Source organism: Brachyistius frenatus, unplaced genomic scaffold (assembly GCF_029030835.1).
Source record: "Brachyistius frenatus isolate BFR_SWC_R1_liver_20210118 unplaced genomic scaffold, ASM2903083v1 Contig_48, whole genome shotgun sequence".
Taxonomy (NCBI): domain Eukaryota; kingdom Metazoa; phylum Chordata; class Actinopteri; family Embiotocidae; genus Brachyistius; species Brachyistius frenatus.
Window position 1 is genome coordinate 2,623,837 of NW_027210647.1, and position 18,218 is coordinate 2,642,054.

At 39.3% G+C, this 18,218-nt stretch overlaps 2 protein-coding genes across 3 annotated transcripts; both read right to left on the bottom strand.

Moving 5' to 3' along the window:
• Positions 1 to 2,354: 2,354 nt before the first annotated feature.
• On the bottom strand, positions 2,355 to 7,428 carry tomm40 (translocase of outer mitochondrial membrane 40 homolog (yeast)). Its single transcript, XM_069703883.1, has 8 exons — positions 7,199 to 7,428; positions 6,837 to 6,997; positions 6,107 to 6,208; positions 5,878 to 5,983; positions 4,092 to 4,214; positions 3,759 to 3,835; positions 2,987 to 3,089; positions 2,355 to 2,860 (listed from the first exon to the last, which is right to left on the bottom strand). The coding sequence occupies exons 1-8, from the start codon at positions 7,413 to 7,415 to the stop codon at positions 2,721 to 2,723; spliced, it is 1,029 nt and encodes a 342-aa protein (XP_069559984.1). The 5' UTR covers positions 7,416 to 7,428; the 3' UTR covers positions 2,355 to 2,720.
• A 1,248-nt stretch (positions 7,429 to 8,676) lies between these two features.
• Positions 8,677 to 18,217, bottom strand: ddx61 (DEAD (Asp-Glu-Ala-Asp) box helicase 61). Of its 2 annotated transcripts, XM_069703884.1 has the most exons (13): positions 18,091 to 18,217; positions 16,250 to 17,138; positions 15,843 to 15,906; positions 15,602 to 15,706; positions 15,166 to 15,295; positions 14,748 to 14,894; positions 14,424 to 14,518; positions 14,205 to 14,327; positions 13,962 to 14,090; positions 12,600 to 12,780; positions 12,409 to 12,510; positions 12,039 to 12,257; positions 8,677 to 11,306 (listed from the first exon to the last, which is right to left on the bottom strand). In XM_069703884.1, the coding sequence occupies exons 2-12, from the start codon at positions 16,426 to 16,428 to the stop codon at positions 12,046 to 12,048; spliced, it is 1,467 nt and encodes a 488-aa protein (XP_069559985.1). In that variant the 5' UTR covers positions 16,429 to 17,138; positions 18,091 to 18,217; the 3' UTR covers positions 8,677 to 11,306; positions 12,039 to 12,045. The 2 variants fall into 2 exon arrangements, with proteins under 2 accessions (XP_069559985.1, XP_069559986.1); XM_069703885.1 differs by lacking the exon at positions 18,091 to 18,217 and having other exon boundaries at positions 16,250 to 17,799.
• Position 18,218: the final 1 nt, after the last annotated feature.

The window sequence follows — 18,218 nt, forward strand, 5'->3', positions numbered from 1 at the left end:
ATGTATCTACTACAGGGGTTTGCTTTTGGTGATGAAATCATATTTTTGCTGAATCATAATTATTCTTGAAAATTATTGAATGCAACATTGTATTCTCTCTGTCAGTCTTCAAAGCAAAAAAATGTATTAAAAAAAACAGTTTGCATCAACATGTTTTTGTATCGACAATATGGGGATACTAACAAACAAGTACATTTAATACATCTTTAAACATTTTGACCCTGCCAACTCGTACACATTAAATAGTTATTAAAAAAAAAACACCTTCCAACTCAGTTACACAAGTGACTATCTTTGAGGGGATGAATCTGAAATACCCCATCACATTTTTGTCATTAGGCACCATATACAAGAGGCCACAACATCCCTATAAATATTATTATACGACTGAAGGTCTATAGCCACACCAGCGATTGTGTGAAGTTGTAGTGCTACAGAAACAGATATGTTGAATCGGTAAATATTGGAGAGAGGGCATTTATCTACCACTGGCTCGAACCATACCGCTTGTGGGGAAACGCAAGGTGAAGCTAAGCCTGAGGTTGATGCGGTCTATGGTGAAAAATTATGAATGGCTCAAAGGCCAGAGTATTATGATAAACAAGAAGTTACCGATTTGAACTTGGTGGTAATTTTTTGGCAAAAGGCTGCAGTGACAGAAAGCAAAAAAATATTTCGGTAAGAATATCTGTATTTCACTGAGGAGACACTGTTTTTTTGTTGTTTTTTTTGCCATGCACAAGCTTTACCTTTTGTAGTGATGTGTCTTTGTGATACATTGTTGATATACTGTATAGACCATAATGTTGATGAAACCCTGCTGTTGTCTGCTGCACCAGAAAGAAGTTCCACTTCCACCTGTGTGGAAAGATTAGTGTTTACATTACGTGCAAGAATGCCGGTAGCCTGTTTGGGAACACGGTACGCAGGACTGATGTTTTTTTTTTTAATATTTATTTTTAAGGTTTAATAGTAGATGAGTATAAATTGCCATAGGAAACAAATTTGCTTTCACCTACATATAGGCAAATTGTGTATCATACATAAATTTAGAGTACACAATTAACAGTCCCCCTTAAATCCTACCCACTAAAGGGGCAAATTTCCTCCAACAAAGTCCAACAGGCTTCCTAATCACACAGTGAAGTGCAGTTACAAACACAAAGCTTAGGTACCTTAGCAAAGGGTTTAATGGTTATTTACTACATTGAGGTTGTTGCAACACTGGTGGAGACGGGTAATTCTGACCGTGGCAATACTGATCACTCGTGTGCCCAGAGAGAGATTGTGATAAGAAACATGCAAGGACGACACGGCTAACTAGGTGTCACGGCCTTTTTCAAACCATCATGAGGAATGTGAACACTCCTCAGTGTATGATTTTATTTATTCCTTCCTTCTCGGGGTAGTGTTTTTTGGGGTTCATGGTTATTGTGGTTCCAGCTATCTGATACTTTGATGTATATCTCCTCCCGTTGACGTCTCTCCTCTGCAACCAATAAAAGGAGAAATGTGAAACGGGTAAAGAACAACGGGGTATAAAGAGGTCGTTGTCGAGGCACAACGCAAGAATTAACACGACAGCAGTATTTTTGTTAGTACTCGGATGATCTTTTGCAGTTTGATCTTGATAACGTACACGGGGAAGGGCAAACGTGAGAATGGCCTCCACAATATTTCTGAACTCGTATGGCAAAGATGAGCAGACTGATTGTTAGCAATCATCCAAAACTATCCTACTAATTCATTTATCCCAGTCCTTAAGGACATTTCTATTGTGTGTGTTACAGTGAATTATGCAGAAAGTACAAAGCCATCCCATGATAGCTGGTCCTTTGCAAGTATTGTTTGTAGTTTGGTCGTTTTTAAGTGTTTAAAACAACCCAATTTACTCCAGGGAAATGTGAATTTTAATAAAGTAAAGGTACACGATCCTCACTCAATCAGTCCTATAAATCCCAGTTCTGTCCTGTCACTTTGGCGAGTTTATTAGAGATGGATGCGTAGTTAAGACCCCCCGAGATATAAAAAAATATTTAGTTTTTGCTGAAAAGTACTGCATTTCATGTTGGTTCATCCATATGTGACTCTCACATAATACTTAATCCAATCAAACATTTAGTTATAATTCAATTATAATAACTATTTTAGCTTTAATTTTGTCATGTTTGAGGCTTGTGCTATCCTGAATTTCCGTTGTGTGCTGCGTGCAAAAGAATCATTACAATTGAATCAGCTTCTCTCCGACAGCCTCAACAAAGACCGTCATGTAGTAGTGTTGCATGGTTTACATTCTATTTTGATCGGTCTCCACACCCTGTGCCCAGTTTTTTCTATGAACAATTACAACGTGCAGTTGTACAAAAAGTAATCACATTTATTTCAATCCATACAAGACCACCATATATTATGTCTTACCACTTTGATTTTCACATCACAAGTTCTCATGCATCACTTGATGCCCTCTGATATACATCTCTCTAGCTCTCTGGGTATATCCAAGACACCATAAAGGAAAGACATTTGTGCTACAGTATGTAGGCATGGCTTGGCCAGTCCTGGCTCCTTGGTAGTTTTCTTTGTCTCTCTGTCTGCCCCAGAAATCACAGTTGTAAGAGAGTCTCTGAATTAAATTTCTAAAACTTAGTCCAGCTTCCTGTGTGTCTCTGTGCCGGTCCAAGCTGTGGCCTGCGAGCTGATTCCAAGCAGCGCCCGCACCTCTAGCCGATGGTGACGCCAAAGCCACACTGGAACTTGTTCTTGCGGTGGTTGAGGAAAGCCCCGAGGGCTAGCGTGAGAGGCAACGGCAGAAGTTTCTTCTCAAGGGTTGCCCCAACCACCCAATTACTGTCAACCGTTCCTGCGGAGAGGAAACGTAAAAAAGCAGAATTATTTTTAAGAAAGAGATCTATATATATATATATTTTGTAATATTTCTCATTGATAATCACTTATGTGGCTATGCATGTATTCATACTGTATTTACCTTTGAAAAGTAAGTTAGCTTTCGGGAGGTCCAACTGGTAACCAAAGGATGTTGATGTTTCTTGCATCCTTGTGCTGGCTTCAAATTCAACTCCTATCTGCAACTGTAAAAGACAAAAGTTCAAGAACAGGTTTGATAAGTCTGTTAATAGAACACTCAGGTTCCCATACACGCATTGAGCAGTTTAGTGTCAGTGTCAAGATATAAAGAGCTCTATTCCTAGAGATTCCAGTGCAAGAAACAGGGCACAAATCAGCAGCCTTGTTTGGTGCAGCAAAAAATGTCCAGATTTCTACTTAAGTTACACACACAAGGTAGATATCTGACCAAGTTATCCTTTCTCATATACATTTTCTCTTAGACATTGTGTGGACAGTGACCACGCAGTAGACTGATTGTAAAGAGAAGGAATGTTTCCTACAAAGAGTTTAATTTTGGAAGTTTCCACTTCATTCGCTGAACTCAGACTGCTAAAACCTCATGATTAGCTTTGGCTGGACGTTGGATTTTGGCACGCATCTTATACACTGTAACCGCTTTAGGAATGGACCAGTTGATGTTCAGTACAGACTTGAGGAACAGTCACAGCAACCACAACAAAAATTCTCTATATATATGGCCATGCAAGCTTTTGTTTAAAAAAAAAACTTGGGGGGAAAAAAAGTGAGCCCGTTCTGTAAGCAAATATGCAGAAATTGGATTAAAAACAATTATTTATTTGAGTAGTACACAGAAATACATTCACACACATACTTTTACTGATCATAGGTACCTGGTCATTGGCTTTGTGATAGTATGTAGCATGAGCTCCTGCTCCTCCCAAAGTCAACGTAGCAACATAGTTGTCACCTAAGAAGAAAAAGGTACTTAAGCATCGATCATAAAAATCACATAAAGCAGTGAGATGGAATAAGGCACTGCTTCTAAATCCTCATCACAATACAGGAGTTTGAATGCAAAGATCTAGTAATGACTGAAATGTTTGGGACTTGATAGCCTTATATCAAATTTAAAAAAAAACTTTACAAAGCCAGATCGTAAAATCTATGAATTTGAGCAGCAAGTAGTTTTGCAGTACACAGCTCATAAAGCTCACGGACGTTACCTGTGTACCTTCCCAAGAGGGAGGTAACAGTGCCTTCTTCCCCTGGTCTCCTGTGATATACCAGCTCTCCGCCCAGAGCCAGTCCTGGAGTGATAGACTGGAGATAGTGGGCCACTATAATGCCTAAAGGAAAAGTAGTAAAAGAGCTTTCATTACATATACAGTCTTTTCATCCATATTTCAATTATGGACATCTTTCCTCACAGGTCTTATTGCACGTTTCTTCTTAACGTATGTCATTGCTCCTTCAGCCCGTGGTATTTCACCAGGTTTTAGCCTTCCTTCTTGTTGATGTCAAATATAGTGCATACCAATTACCAGGAGGTATTAAACCATAATATTTCCTTGATACAAACAAAGATGTAGAAGTAGTACCCAGTACTGAAAACAGCAAAGTACTCTACTGAATGTTGGTATTGGCAATGTCAGTGTAAATTCACAATACTGTCAACTGCCCAACTTTGAAATCAATAAATTTCAAACGATAGCCGGCTCTTTTGCAGTGCCTACCTTGTTTACCAGTGACTGTTCATCTGTTTGCATTGAGGTTTTACAGGATCAATCAGACACTATTTTCAGGGGTTTCTATGTAGACCAAAGAGCAACTTATCTATAACACAATACTTCAGTTCAGCCTTCTGGATAAAACGCTAGTAATGCATAGTTCACTGTATCTTAGGCTTCAACCAAAGCCTACTTTCACTCTTGATTATTCTGCTTAATTGTCTGATTAATCATTTCTCAAGTAACTGATTCTTTAAAATGCAAAGATATTCTTGTTCCTTTCGTCTTCCGTGATGGTCAACTGAAGATTGTTTGATTGTGGAATGTTGGTCGGGACAAAACAAGGCATTTTAAAATGTACTTTGGGCTTTGGGAAACACTGGTCAACATGTTCGGTAATTTTCCGACATTTTAAAGACCGAACCATCAATCCATTAATCAATAATCTGTCAATAATCGTTAGTTGCACCCTTAAAGACCACAGTGTATGGTACCTGCTGGTGATGCCTCGTTAACATTGTATTAATTTCCTGTCATATAGACAGATGATTTGTAGTTAATAGGTGCGATAACAGTGCAAAGTTCATAAGTTTTCCAGACGTGTACATTTAACAAAGCTGAATACACCAGTTGCTGTAATAACACGTGTTAGAATTATCATCATTTAACACAGTATTAGTTATAATATTTAAATGTATATACCTAGTGTCTGTTATTAATCCCTGCGAATACAGAACATAGGATTGAGTTGTGGGTTGTAGTGCGTGTTTAAGAAATGAGAGATGGTTTCATATTCCCTACTTGGTCCTTTGGGCATACAAGGCTGTACTAGCAAGTTTTTAATGAATCTGTCTGGAACAGTGCCTATTTATGTACTACAGGTGCCCTCTTCCTGTGAATTTTGGTAATGTCTAGAAAATGTCTGGATGCAGGGATGAATCAATAATGCCTGCCATGCTATTTTTTTTTTATCAGAACTCAGATTTATGTTTGTTGGAGTAATATTTTCAGTTGATTCCTTTGTTTCTTTTTATCTAATCGCCTCAGTTTTTATAGCATTAAACATCAATTTTAGCATTTTAGTTGCTATGTAGCATACATTCACAATGAGTAGAATACTGTACATTCATAGCAGAAAACAAGTTATTAATATTATTGATTTGTAATGTATTACATATTCTCACTATTAACAAACACTTTTAATGATCTTTTCACTTGTTAGGAATTACTAATATATACAATGGAACTTCTGCGACCACTTGAAATAATCAGATAATCATACCAGATCCAACAAGTACATCTGGATTTCCGAGCGTCACAGCAGAGGTGAAGTTTTCGCCACGATACTCCATGTCACACTGCCAGTTCATAAACTTCTGCTGCTGAGTCTACAACGCACAAAAGAAGTAGAAAAAAAACAACAATATCTAAAACTGGAATAATAATTTAATAGATACTTAGACAAAAAAACAACACATCTGAAAGGCTGTTACCTTTACAAGTTTACATACCTGGATGGCTATTTTGGAGCGCAAAGCAGATGTGAGCTGGTGGATGACCTGAGCATTCAGACTGCCAGTGTTGTCCATATCTCCGACCATGACTGGGAATGACTAGATGGAACAAAACAACACTATTGTCAGCTTTAAAGTAATGTGATCACTGCATTAAAAAGGCGGTGAGTAGCGATGATGTGGACAAGAGCCTTTGTTCTGTATTCTGTATTCTTCCTGACTATCAATCTAAATGTTGTGGGGCTGTCTCGCAATTACTTGCGTACTTCTTGAGAAGCAAAGTTTCACAGTTCTGAACCCTGACAAAACATGTTGGTAAAAATCATCTAGTTGGATTCATTTATATTATAACTACGGTATTCTTCTTACTCCTACGAATGTGGGTTCCTCCAGTTAGTGTCCACATACATTTGCCATATAAATACGCCGTACTTTAACAGCTGTGCCGTGGGAAAAACACACTTGCACACAAACTCCCTTCTATCCCTTTCTCTGTAGCAGTTTGATAATCCAAAGAATAATACAGTATAAGGAAAGCCATTTAATTTTCTCAACAATTAATAACAAGGCTTGAGAGAAACGGCGGTTTTAAGGATGAATGAACACACAAACACAGGCAACATTCAGCATGAGAAGGAATTAAGTGATTATCCACGCACAGAAGCCACCACAAATATAGACAATATATTTGTTTCGTTTGTTAAAGCCATAGGAAAATGATTATTACCTCTGTTGGTCCGATCTGTTTACTGCCAACATAGGTGGAACCAAATCGATAACCGGAATCTCCCACGGTGCTGAGGGTAAGAGTGTGGCTGACCTGGAAGTAGTTACTCAGGCCCTTGTTAACCACTAACCGCACCCCTTCCATCTGCAGAGGGAACACCTCTAAAACAGAAACGGGACTGTAAGTGACCTTAGTTCAGACAATTATTGAAACCCATAACAATGATACTTGTTTTATTACACCATATTTATTAGTTAACACTTGAACAAATATGAGGAAATCCGTCAGTAGTAATCTACTTGATGCACATCTCAAGAGTTAAAAAAAAAAGAAGAAGAAGAAAAGAAGCTGATTTCTCTAACCTTTACATTTGCGGTGGCATTCCTCGTATGTGCCGGGGTTTGGGAGCGGGGTGTCTGCATCACCTGTCTGCTGGCCAGATCCAGATGTTGCAGGGACGGAAGACACCGAGGGCATGGTGAACCCAGGAGGGACCGATACCAACCCTGGGATCCCTTGGCCACCTCCAGCCGCAGCTGAGGCCGGGCTGGGGGAGGCGGCAGCCAACACACTGCCCATACTCTGAGCCTGTAACAGACTAGGAGAGAGAGAGAGAGGGGGGGGGGGGAAACAGTCAATCAGTAGGTTCATGAATTTAGCTCCAGTGAGTGTGCTCTGGTCCTACTGTACTGGCAGTAACAGAACAGCAGGTCGGTTGTAGCTCAGGCCCAGTTTAATCACACTCTCGGCACATATAATAGATCACAGCGCCTCCCAGTAACCACAAGGTATATGGAAGTGCAACTTGCGGTTCGCAACAGTGGCCACATTTGGACATAAGCCAGCAGCCTCGCAAAACTAACCGCAAGCCGCATTTAACCTATGAAAGCTAACGCAGGCTAGCTGGGTTAGCTAGCTGGCTCGGTAGCCATGTGGAGTCGACCACGAGATATATTCGTCTAAATACGAAACCCTCTGCAGCTAAAAATGAGACGGGTGCCAACGTGACACTATCAGCTACCCCATCTTACTAAGTCCTCGTGAAATTGCACGGTTTAGCTACTCACGCTGACGGGTTTGGGGTCCAGGGGTAGATCCAACACCGGCAAAGTTCACGACAACGTCCGTGACCGTGGTCCCGCCCCCTTTTCCAGCGTCTCATCCGTGGATTGGATAATTTACCTCGCAGGTAAACCGCCATTGGCTGAGGCTAGAGCTGGGACAGCCCCCTTCTGGTGACGTACCACGCGGTTCATTCGCCGACCGTGAGGTTTATTCAGCCGCTTACTGAATGACATTCCAAGGGTACAACCTAATGCCGGGGTCGTAACCAACGCGTACACTTCAGGATATTACTCACCTAGGATGCTATATTTATTATAAGTATACCTGACGCATGTGATTTTTGTGTACCTTTTTGTAATAAGAATTTTAGTTCATGATGGTCAGGAATACAGTGACCATTGGAACCACTAACCTTTACATTTTTCAGCTGTTAAATAGAAGACAATTACTGACTTACTTATTTTTTATGTATAACTATGTGGAAACGGTATAAATTATAAAGAGCTGAATTGACTTTCATGCAAGAAAGTACCCTTTTCAGTATCAAGCAATACTATAATGGTTATCTGGATTGATAATGTGAGAATCTTCATTCATCCCGGAACCTGAAACATCTAACTAGGAAGAATGGGTGTGAATTTGTCACTATGACTGTGCTCTGTGAAACAGTAGCCTGGCTTTCTCAGTAAATGAAACCTACTAAATTGGCATTTACAAAAAAAACATTGAAAGACTTACTACACACAGGTTCAAAAAGAAAACAACAACAACAAGAGTCAGTCAGTTGGACTTTAATTTGTTTGCGGCACTGACATTGACACACGTAACAGAAAATTCTTGCTTGTTTGTCTTCTTAACAAAACATTTTCTCATCAGGTCAGTTATTTTTTTTTCTGAATGCAGTAAAGAGACAAGACAGTCTCCGGGTTTAAAAAAAAAAAAAGAAGAAAAAAAAAAGAGGAGGGGAGAAAAACCCCTCAGTTTTTAAAAATGTTTTCCATCATGACATTCAAGTGTTGCCTGCACTGAGGCTAAAGAAGGGAGGAACCAAAGTCAGTCAGTCACAATAGTACTTCAGATGCTTTGGTGGAGGGCACAGGCAGGGGTGTCCTCCATGCTGGTGCTTGCCAGTAATGTAAAGGTCAGCTAAAGAGACAGTGCTGGTGTTACAGTTTTAAATTTCAGATATTCAGACATTTTCCAGAAGTCAAGAAGTCCAAGGCTATAGTATGTAACAAGTAGTTGTGGCTAGTACTATTTGCAATTTGCCATAAGAGATGCATTTGATAGAATGTAAGGTCAGTTTTACCTTACTTTCCTTTGAGAGGGAAACTGTGCTTTTAAAACCGATATGTAGGTCTTTGTTTTTGTATTGTTGGTAAAATGACACCCAGTAGGGACAGGGGCATGGGCTCATATTAGACTAAGGCACTTTATAAAAGGAAGATGGGACACAAACTAGATTAAGATGACTTCACAAGTTGGTCGGTTTCAACATAACTAAGGCCCCTCCCCCTGTCATTATCATCACCAGTAACCTCAAGACCTGAGAAATGCTGCCTAGTGCAATGGCTTTAAAGGAATCAAGAGACATTTCATAAACACTGTCATTATTGGGTCTGAGGTTTACTGAAATGTACGACAGTGTCACTGACAACCACACAGTTGCCTTTAAATGTCTTTTTTTCTGCAGTAAGCATTTCAATATAAAAAGAAATGACAGGTTTATCCTCAGTGTTTCAGGTACTTGGTAGGGGAGCAGCACAGCAGCTATCTTTTGAACATCTGTCAGAGCAAAGTGGTCATTTTGGTTTAAAGATGCCCTCTTCATTTGAACTTATGTTAGTCTTTCTCTACTTCTTCAACTTTGGTTCCCTTTGAAGGATGTTATCCCAAAAATAATTTGGTTGAATTAAGGATGTGTGTAAAGTCTGCCTTATTGTAACACTGTAGCACCCAATCTCAGCAATTAAGCCCTTGAGCTAAATGTTTTTTTTACAACCAACAGGGACAATGACCAAAACTACAAAAATAAAAATAGCAACTTGCGTCTCAGCAACTTACTGGTCACAACTACAAGTCTGTCAGACCAAACATCAGTATGGAACAACAGTGATCCATGTAACTGGCCGTGGAAGGATTGTTGGTGCTGATTGCATGGCATTTTAGCACGGGTCTGTTTAAAGACAGTACTGCACAAAAAACTAACACCTGTGAGAGGCAGCCGTGAGGGTTAAAGTGCCTTGCCAATGAGAAGTCATAGGAAAATTGCCAGATTGGTTCAAGATGACAGAAAGGTGGCTAAAAAAAAATAAAAAAAATAAAAATAAATTTTTTTTTTTAAATAACCATAGCAGATGTGTGAAAACTATGGACATTGAAGCTAAAGTGGAAACAACAAAACTGGACAGTGGAAGACTGGAAAAACAGTTTGGTCTTTCAAATTAAAATTTTTGCCAGGGTCAGAATTTGATGTGAGAACATGAATCCATCAGCAATTCAGGCTGTGATGGCAGCAGGAACATTAAAAATACCCTTTTGGCAACCAACTAAGCATTGCAACAATGTCAGAGGTTATTGAGTATTATTGCTGACCATGCATCACAGTTTATGGTCACAGTCTTCTAATGGCTATTTTTGGCCTGATAATGTGCCATATTACAGAGCATGTAATCATAAATATCATATCAAGTCCAGTGTACTCTCAAAGCCCTTCACAGTCCCGAAATACCAACAGAGAACTTATTTGATGAAGTTAAACACAAAATCTGTAGCATGAATAGGCAGCTGAGAAATTTGAAACTGCATAAGGCTATCATGGACATGAAACACTCTCTGAGGTACGTTTCCAGCACCAAGTTAACTTCATGACAGAGAATTTAGACCCTTTTGAAAGAAAAAAAGAAAAAGAAAATAAAAATGTGTCCAATCCAGTATTTAAAAGAAATATGTGTGTAGATTTGTTTTAAGGTGCGGTCTTCCTTAAAACCATCTGCTCAAAATGCATTTCAGCAGAATGTCAACATGGTCAATAGTTCATGGTTGGCACTATTCTCTAACCCTCGGTTCTGCATTTTTCATTCTTACAACGAAGCACCAAAAGGCTAAGAACATTTTTCACTTGTTGAGTTCTGTCGTAGCCCAAATTACATGAACAATAACCATCGCTAGCAAAGAGGCAGAAAGTTTAACTGATTGACGTGGCAGCTTTCAGTGTTGGAGATACTAGTTTACTAGCATATGCTCAGACAGAAATGGGACATTGCTGTGAACTCAAACTGGAAATGAAGACCTAAAACAAATCATTTTGATTGCAAAGATGGAGGAAAAAAAAATAAATCTTCACTTTGCCTTGTGAGATGCGTAGCCAATATTGTGTGACAATTGCAAGGTGCCGTGTTCCTCCTGAAAAACAAACCACAAAAGCCAAGAACAGCATTAGAATTTTGGATTCCAACTATGCAAGCGAGTTACTGCTTTAGCAAACCTGCAGAGCTGACAGCTGGCAGTAGTTGCTAATCAGCTCTATACAAATCTATGTTGACTGCTGTTCTGGAGTCAGGGGAGGACAACCCTCAACCCTTCACCTTTAAATCCTGTAAAACTTCAGTTAATCTTATTGATCAAGGACGCCATCCATTTGCAAGGTTGGTAGTATTTGCGCTCTTTCAAGAAGAGGAGAGTGATCAGGTGTTTCCAGCGTGTTGAGTATTCTATGTACTAATTCATAATATCCTCATTTGTATGAACAAACTCACAGAATCACAATGTGGAAACAAATAGTTTGTCTGACTTTATCTTTGCAATTATTCACCTATGTATTTAATCAAAGTATATACGTTTAACCTTTTTCTTGCCGATGAATGAAAAAGAAGTTACCAGTCAATCCCTGGACTGGCAATATAGTTAGATAAATGAATCAAACCTGCCCCTTCCTCATTGGAGACAGAAGAGAGTCTTAACGCCAGCCACGCACAGGCCTGGACATCAACCCTCAAGATTATGTGGCCTGTGTTTATGAAGTGTTAAAACCCTGAACCCCTCATTCCAGAGCATTCAACATTACACACTGGTTACAATTATTCTTAAAAGTTTATTTTCAATCACTGTAGGTTTTGGAGTGGTATGAAAACAGACCTTTCATTCAGGCTGCTCCCAGATCCTTGTTTTTTGCTCCCCCTTCATCGCAATCATCATCCGGGTCAACACAGTGAAACTCTGCCACGTACAGGCTCTTGTCAATGCTGCCGGGAATGGGCTTAATGTCAGTGACCAGCTGATCCTCAATAGTCTTCAGGTTGTAGCGATCATCTGAAGTTATCAGATTGATGGCCAGACCCAGGTGACCAAAACGCCCTGTGCGAGAAGACATAGTGTATATATTATCAAGTGTTAGTACAGTAACACAAAGTAAACCCGTGTGTGTGTGTGTGTGTGTGTTGCAAATTTGGAAAATGGTAGATGTTAACAGAATATCTTGTTGCAAGCATAACGTGTCAATCTTTACCTGATCTGCCAATTCGGTGCAGGTAGGTCTCGGCATTTTTGGGGAAGTCAAAATTAATGACCACATTTACCGCCTGGATGTCAATTCCCCGAGTGAATAGATCTATAAGAAAAGATGTGCATTAGTATTTGAACATTAATAATTCAAATTTCCACTTTACATTTTAAAATATAAAACTCTCTTTTAGCTACCTGTGCAGACCAGGTTTCTGCACAGTCCATTTCTGAAGTCGTGGAACACGCGGTTCCTGTACTCCTGCATCATCTTTGCATGAATGTAGAAGCACGAGTAGCCCAGCTGGGTGATTTTCTTCGCCAGCAGCTCAACTCTCTGAGTGGAGTTACAGAAGATGATAGACTGATTGATCTGGAGCTGTAAAAGAAATATTCAGATTTATAATTAGTCATGAATGAAGGAAAGAACTTAATTCTTAGCTGGATGCAACTCTTTGCCCACATACTGTATGTGGCATTTCTTTCATTTTAATAGCCCGTTTAATTTTTTTTGTATTATTATTTAATTTTGAGTCCAAATTTTATATTGATCATAGATAAATCCACATGTTTTCCGTGCATCGACTCTACTTGGGTGTCCTGCTAAAGTAGATTGAGACTTGCTCAAGTAGTAAAAAAAAAAAAAATTACTTGGTTCACTTAGTTCAACTTAGTTAAATCTTACATGTAAATGCCTAATTTCACTCTTATCAAACCACTTTTTGGGCAAACTCTGGTATAAAAGTTGCATTCTCTATAGTAACTGAGTTGGCGCTAGAGGCTTCTCTGTGCGCCGGTGCCTCTCTAGCGTCTACCGAGAGCCTGTGTGAGGCATTTAGGGAACATTTAGAACTTGTAGCATCTACTAAGAGCCAGCATGTGAGGTGTTTAGGTGATACCCGTCAATTTTAGCAATAGAAACAACCTGGTTTACACTGTCCCCCTATAAATGCACGAGTCTGCTCGCAAATCGGTCACGTGCCATACCACCCACCAACACAAGTAATTCTTACCCTGTGGGAAACAATGGATACAGTTTTGCATGTGTGAGTGAGAGATCTGCTCGTTTGTGTGAAGTGAGGATTTGCGTGAGATTTGCACTGCTCATGTAAAGCATTATGCAATGATGTTTTTGAATACAGTTTTGTGTCCCAGCAGTGGACTATTATGGGCAAATGAAGAAACCGTTTAAAAAACATTTCTTGTTATGGTTTGGAATTTGTGTGCCCTGTATGCAATATTCTTGTTCTTCACCTGTTCAAGCGATAAACAGAATTACTTGTGGATGTTTAGGATGCGTTATATACTCGCGCTACAATTTTGTGACCTGTACTACAAAACTGCCCACTTCTATCTGTGAAAAGGTTAATGCACAGCCCTGATATAGATAAAACGTTCTTTCTGTTACATTTAACAACGCAGAGTGTGAACTATAGATAAATCCTCCATCACAATACATGTAATAATAATAATAATATAGTCAATTTACAGTAAAAATAAATTGAGGAATTTCAAATCATCAATGGTTGGCTACACCTGCATTCATCTTTGAACACTCACCCTAGAAAAGAGCGTGTTAAGGCAGTGGACCTTCTGTCTTTCCGTCACATAAGCATAGTACTGAGTGATGCCCTTCAATGTCAGCTCTTCCATCAGGTTGATTTCATAGGGCTTCTGCAGGTGCTTGTTCTGGATAAGACATTCACAATTTTGCAGCACATCATGAAGTGAAACACGATTTAGATTTTTTTTTTTTTTAATTTTTACCTATTCAGAAAATCAAATTGCTGTTTGACTTCTCACCATGAATTTTTGAACACTTATGGGGAACGTGGCAGAGTAAAGCAGAATCTGCCGACCTTTTGGCAGGAAGCTGATAATGTCTTCAATCAGGACCACAAAGTCCTGGGACAGCAACTTATCTGCCTGAAAAAAGTAAATTGTTAAAGAGTGGCAAAACAGATCAACTGCTGACCAACAAATATAGAAAAATATATATTAAAAATAAGATTCCAAACTTACTTCATCCATCACCATCATTTGGGTCCTATCCACTTTTGCCACACCCTTCTTGATCAGGTCTAGTATCCTGCCTGGTGTGGCAATCACCACATGCACTAGAGGAGACACAAACAGCACATAACAACGATGCCCAGGAAGAAAATCTCAGTATTATTGCAAAGCCCGTTAATAATAATAATACTTGGTAAACAGTTCACTTCACAAACGAGTTGGAGATATACAAAAGCCATAACCTCTAAGTGGCAAGATAAAAACATAAAAGATTTACTTCTCAACCATCTTCTATTGGCAACATCGTTTTTTTACATTATCTTGAACAAGTACCTATCTCATCAAGACGCATGATGTCATCCCTCAAGTTGGTTCCACCTGTGGTAGCCATGACCTTGACCCCTCCCAGGTGCTTACTGATCTGAATGCTTATCTGGCTCATCTGCAAGGCCAGCTCTCTTGTTGGTACCATTACTAAGGCTACATGGAGACAGAATTGAGAAGGGAAAATTAGATTTATGGAGAAAATTCAAATAGAGTCCTGCTCACAAGACAAATTTACTTTACATATCAAAGAACAAAGAAATGTTTAACAGTAGAAAGAAATATGTACAGTGAAATAGAGTGCATTGATAATGGACCTATCCGGATGCTCAAAAGACTGTCGATCATTCAGTCTTTACAGCCCTTTAAAGATCTCCATTAATCACTCTGCAAGCGTCAGAATTCACACGATGCAGCAGAAACTCACCCTGAATGTGATCCTTCTTCAGGTCTATCCTCTCTAGGAGAGGGATGAGGTAGGCTCCACTTTTTCCTGTACCATTTTTGGCCCGGGCCAAAATATCTCTACCTGATAGAGCAATTGGGATGCTTTCCTCCTGTTGGCAGACAGAGAAGTCCAGTCAGTAAAATGAGCATTGTTCATAGGACAAGACAGACTAATATCATGCAGCAAAAGACCATCCTATTTGTGAGCCCCTGGAATCTATAATAGGCCTGTACTGTTACATCAAAATATAACAGTAAAAACTACAAGAGGGTCTAAAATTGCAAGAATAATCCATGGATGTATTAAGGAGCACTGGATACAGCAGTGAAAGATAGCTCCTGCTCACTGAAAGCAAATTTGCATGAGCCAGGAAAAGTTTCTAGATTCTGGGTTTGCAGGAGCTTCTTTTTTTTACCTGAATAGGGGAAGGTTTCTCCCATCCCATTTCAAAGATCCCCATTAGAAGTTCTCGCTTTAAGCAGTAGTCTTCAAATTCATTTCCCTTAGTTGAGGTCACATCCTAAAAAAGACAGTAGAAATAAGACCCAGAAGATGATTATTACAACACTAGAAGGCAACACGCATTGAATGAGAGTCCAGGTTATGTGACTATGAATCACAATCATTATGCTTGCTATTTCCAACAGTCACCTTACCGAAGTTTTCACCCTGGTGTCCCGAGCAGGAAGCTCCAGGCACTTCTTCCAGTCATCACCAAACCTAATTGTAAGAAATTGCACCGTTAAGTCTAAATAAATAACACAGATCACAAAAGGAGGGCCTCGAAGTACATTTAACCCAAGTTATTTTCAATTCAACAACTATTTTTTATATACTTAACCAACACAAAGCCTGGAAGCCAGGGCATACAACATACGTCTAATAGCAAATGAACACGAGGGAGGTCTGATAGAGGATTTTATATTGTTTATCTTGCAGTACATTAGCAAAAAGGTATGCTTGCATCAAGCGCAAATAGTGAAGCTACAGAAGTGATTAACTAAGAAAAAGTAGCAATTCTTTAGAAAGACAAGTGGAAGAGGGAGTGGAAACAGTATCTTACTTAATGCCACCACTGCTCTGAGGAATGCCGGTTCTTTTCTGGAGGGCACTGGACTGTTGGACACTTGAAAGGAGTCCTGACTGTTGTCCAGCTGGCTTGGTCTGTCCTCTGAGCTGCCCGTTTGCTGGTCTGCTCAGTCCAATCATTGGTGCTGGGTTTGCTGTTCTTGCTGTAGCCATGGCTTCCACGTCTGACGTGGGAATTCTTCACAGTGTGTAATATTTATTTTTGCCTCTTTTTCACTGTTCTGTTTTCCTTAATGCACCCGTGTGTAAAAAAAAAAAAAAAAAAAAAAAGAGAAAAAAGTACAACCTAAAAGCTGAAAAAAATAAAACCTTTTTCTATTTTTTCTTTTTAAAGAATGTATTGTGTGCACAATCTGACACTCAGACCTCTTGAAAAGAAGAAGTCTGTGTATGAATTCTGTCTATTTACAAGACAACTCTCCAAAAAGGGAGAAATTAACATTCATATAAATATCAAATGTGACCAAAACATAAACTCCCATATATTTATTTCAAACTGTTTGTCTCTTCTCCTTGTTGTAATGGTAATCTCAAATTTTCTTGATGTGTTCTTCGAGTATCTTCGCTATTAAAGTTTGAATTCTATGTTTATACATTCAAAATGGCTAGTAGCAAAATATGATCTGCTTGGTCACATATCAGATTAGGTTTATGAATTGTTGCATGACATCAAGTCTTTAGACTGATTGCTGGAGCTTAATACTGGTCCAAAAAAAAAAAAAAAAAAACAACTCCAGCAAACTTCCGATTTTCTGTACTCCAGCAGTAAAAGTATAGATGGCAGTCTGCAAAGTGCTTTAGGAATCGCCGAGCAGCAACAACAACAACAACAACAACAACAACAACAACAAAATCCTGGTTACCTGCCGAGAAATAAGACAATTGCGGGTGGTTCATTTTGAGTATCAACACGTGGAAGAAAACACAAACAGTGCACTTTGCAGGAGGAAAACCAAATTAGCGTTACTTCTAAAAAGGGACCGGATATCAATGAAATACATACATGTCAGGTGTTTATATTTTTCATCGCTGCAGCACAAACACTGCTGCGTCAAAAAAAAAAAAAAAAAAAAACACCAAATGTCAGCAACACCAGAAGACTCGTTTTTAAACGTTAACGAGTAAAAACTTCAACCAGGTAATATTAGTAAAAAAAAAAAATTAACGTGGCGAAAACGGAGGAGTCAGCAGCTTAAATCTAACTCGGATGGCGATTAAAATAACTTTGCCATTTGCTCGTTGTTATGATGCAGAGGCCAGTACCGCTTAGTTATGGTCATAGCCGGAGATCACGGGGACTTTATAGCCTCGTTAAACAAAAACACACAAATAGGACATCAACGAGCGTGTCGCCCAGAGAGTCCGTATTTGTTGTTCACTGTCGAGAGCAAAGTTTGCTTGGAAAAGAAAAGAAGAAGAAGAAGAAGAAAAAAAAAAGTTAACTGGCACGCCTGTAAAAACTTCATAGCATAGCAACGTGGCTTTTTGCCATTCAGCTAACAAGCTAACGTCAATCGCGTTTTTTTTTTTCTCCGTTGTTTGGAGAAAGACTTTATTTCAAATGATTCGTCGGGACACGACGCGTACGGAACAAAAAAAAACAACAAAAAAACCCCGACCGTGTCCGGATCTGTTCGCAACCGTAAATAGTTTTTGAGATCAACCTCAACGCATGACTTAAGTTAGCGCGCTAGTGTTAGCTTAGCCACTATTTAGTTCACATACTGTTAATGCGCTTGAGAGTCGGAGAGGAGACGCTCCCTTTGTGTTACAACAACAACAACAACAACAACAAAAACCCAACCATACACTTACCGTTGTGTCATTGCCTAACCATACGTCGGCAGTTCACTGTAGTTTTGGTATGTACTCGTTTAAGTTGCCACTTCTTTTGTCTCTTCTTTTAAGAATATTGATAATTCAACATGGCCGCGCGCTCGTTT

What these genes read in the sequence shown, in the direction of transcription:
- tomm40 (XM_069703883.1), bottom strand. Translation starts at nt 7,415, where the DNA reads ATGGGCAGTGTGTTGGCTGCCGCCTCCCCCAGCCCGGCCTCAGCTGCG. An exon ending in ATGCCACCGCAAATGTAAAG is followed by an intron (nt 6,998 to 7,198) that starts GTTAGAGAAATC and finishes TTTCTGTTTTAG; the next exon opens with AGGTGTTCCCTCTGCAGATG. An exon ending in ATCACAAAGCCAATGACCAG is followed by an intron (nt 3,090 to 3,758) that starts GTACCTATGATC and finishes TGTCTTTTACAG; the next exon opens with TTGCAGATAGGAGTTGAATT.
- ddx61 (XM_069703884.1), bottom strand. Translation starts at nt 16,428, where the DNA reads ATGGCTACAGCAAGAACAGCAAACCCAGCACCAATGATTGGACTGAGC. An exon ending in CAGAGCAGTGGTGGCATTAA is followed by an intron (nt 15,907 to 16,249) that starts GTAAGATACTGT and finishes TCTTACAATTAG; the next exon opens with GTTTGGTGATGACTGGAAGA. An exon ending in GCACCGAATTGGCAGATCAG is followed by an intron (nt 12,258 to 12,408) that starts GTAAAGATTGAC and finishes CTTCTCGCACAG; the next exon opens with GGCGTTTTGGTCACCTGGGT.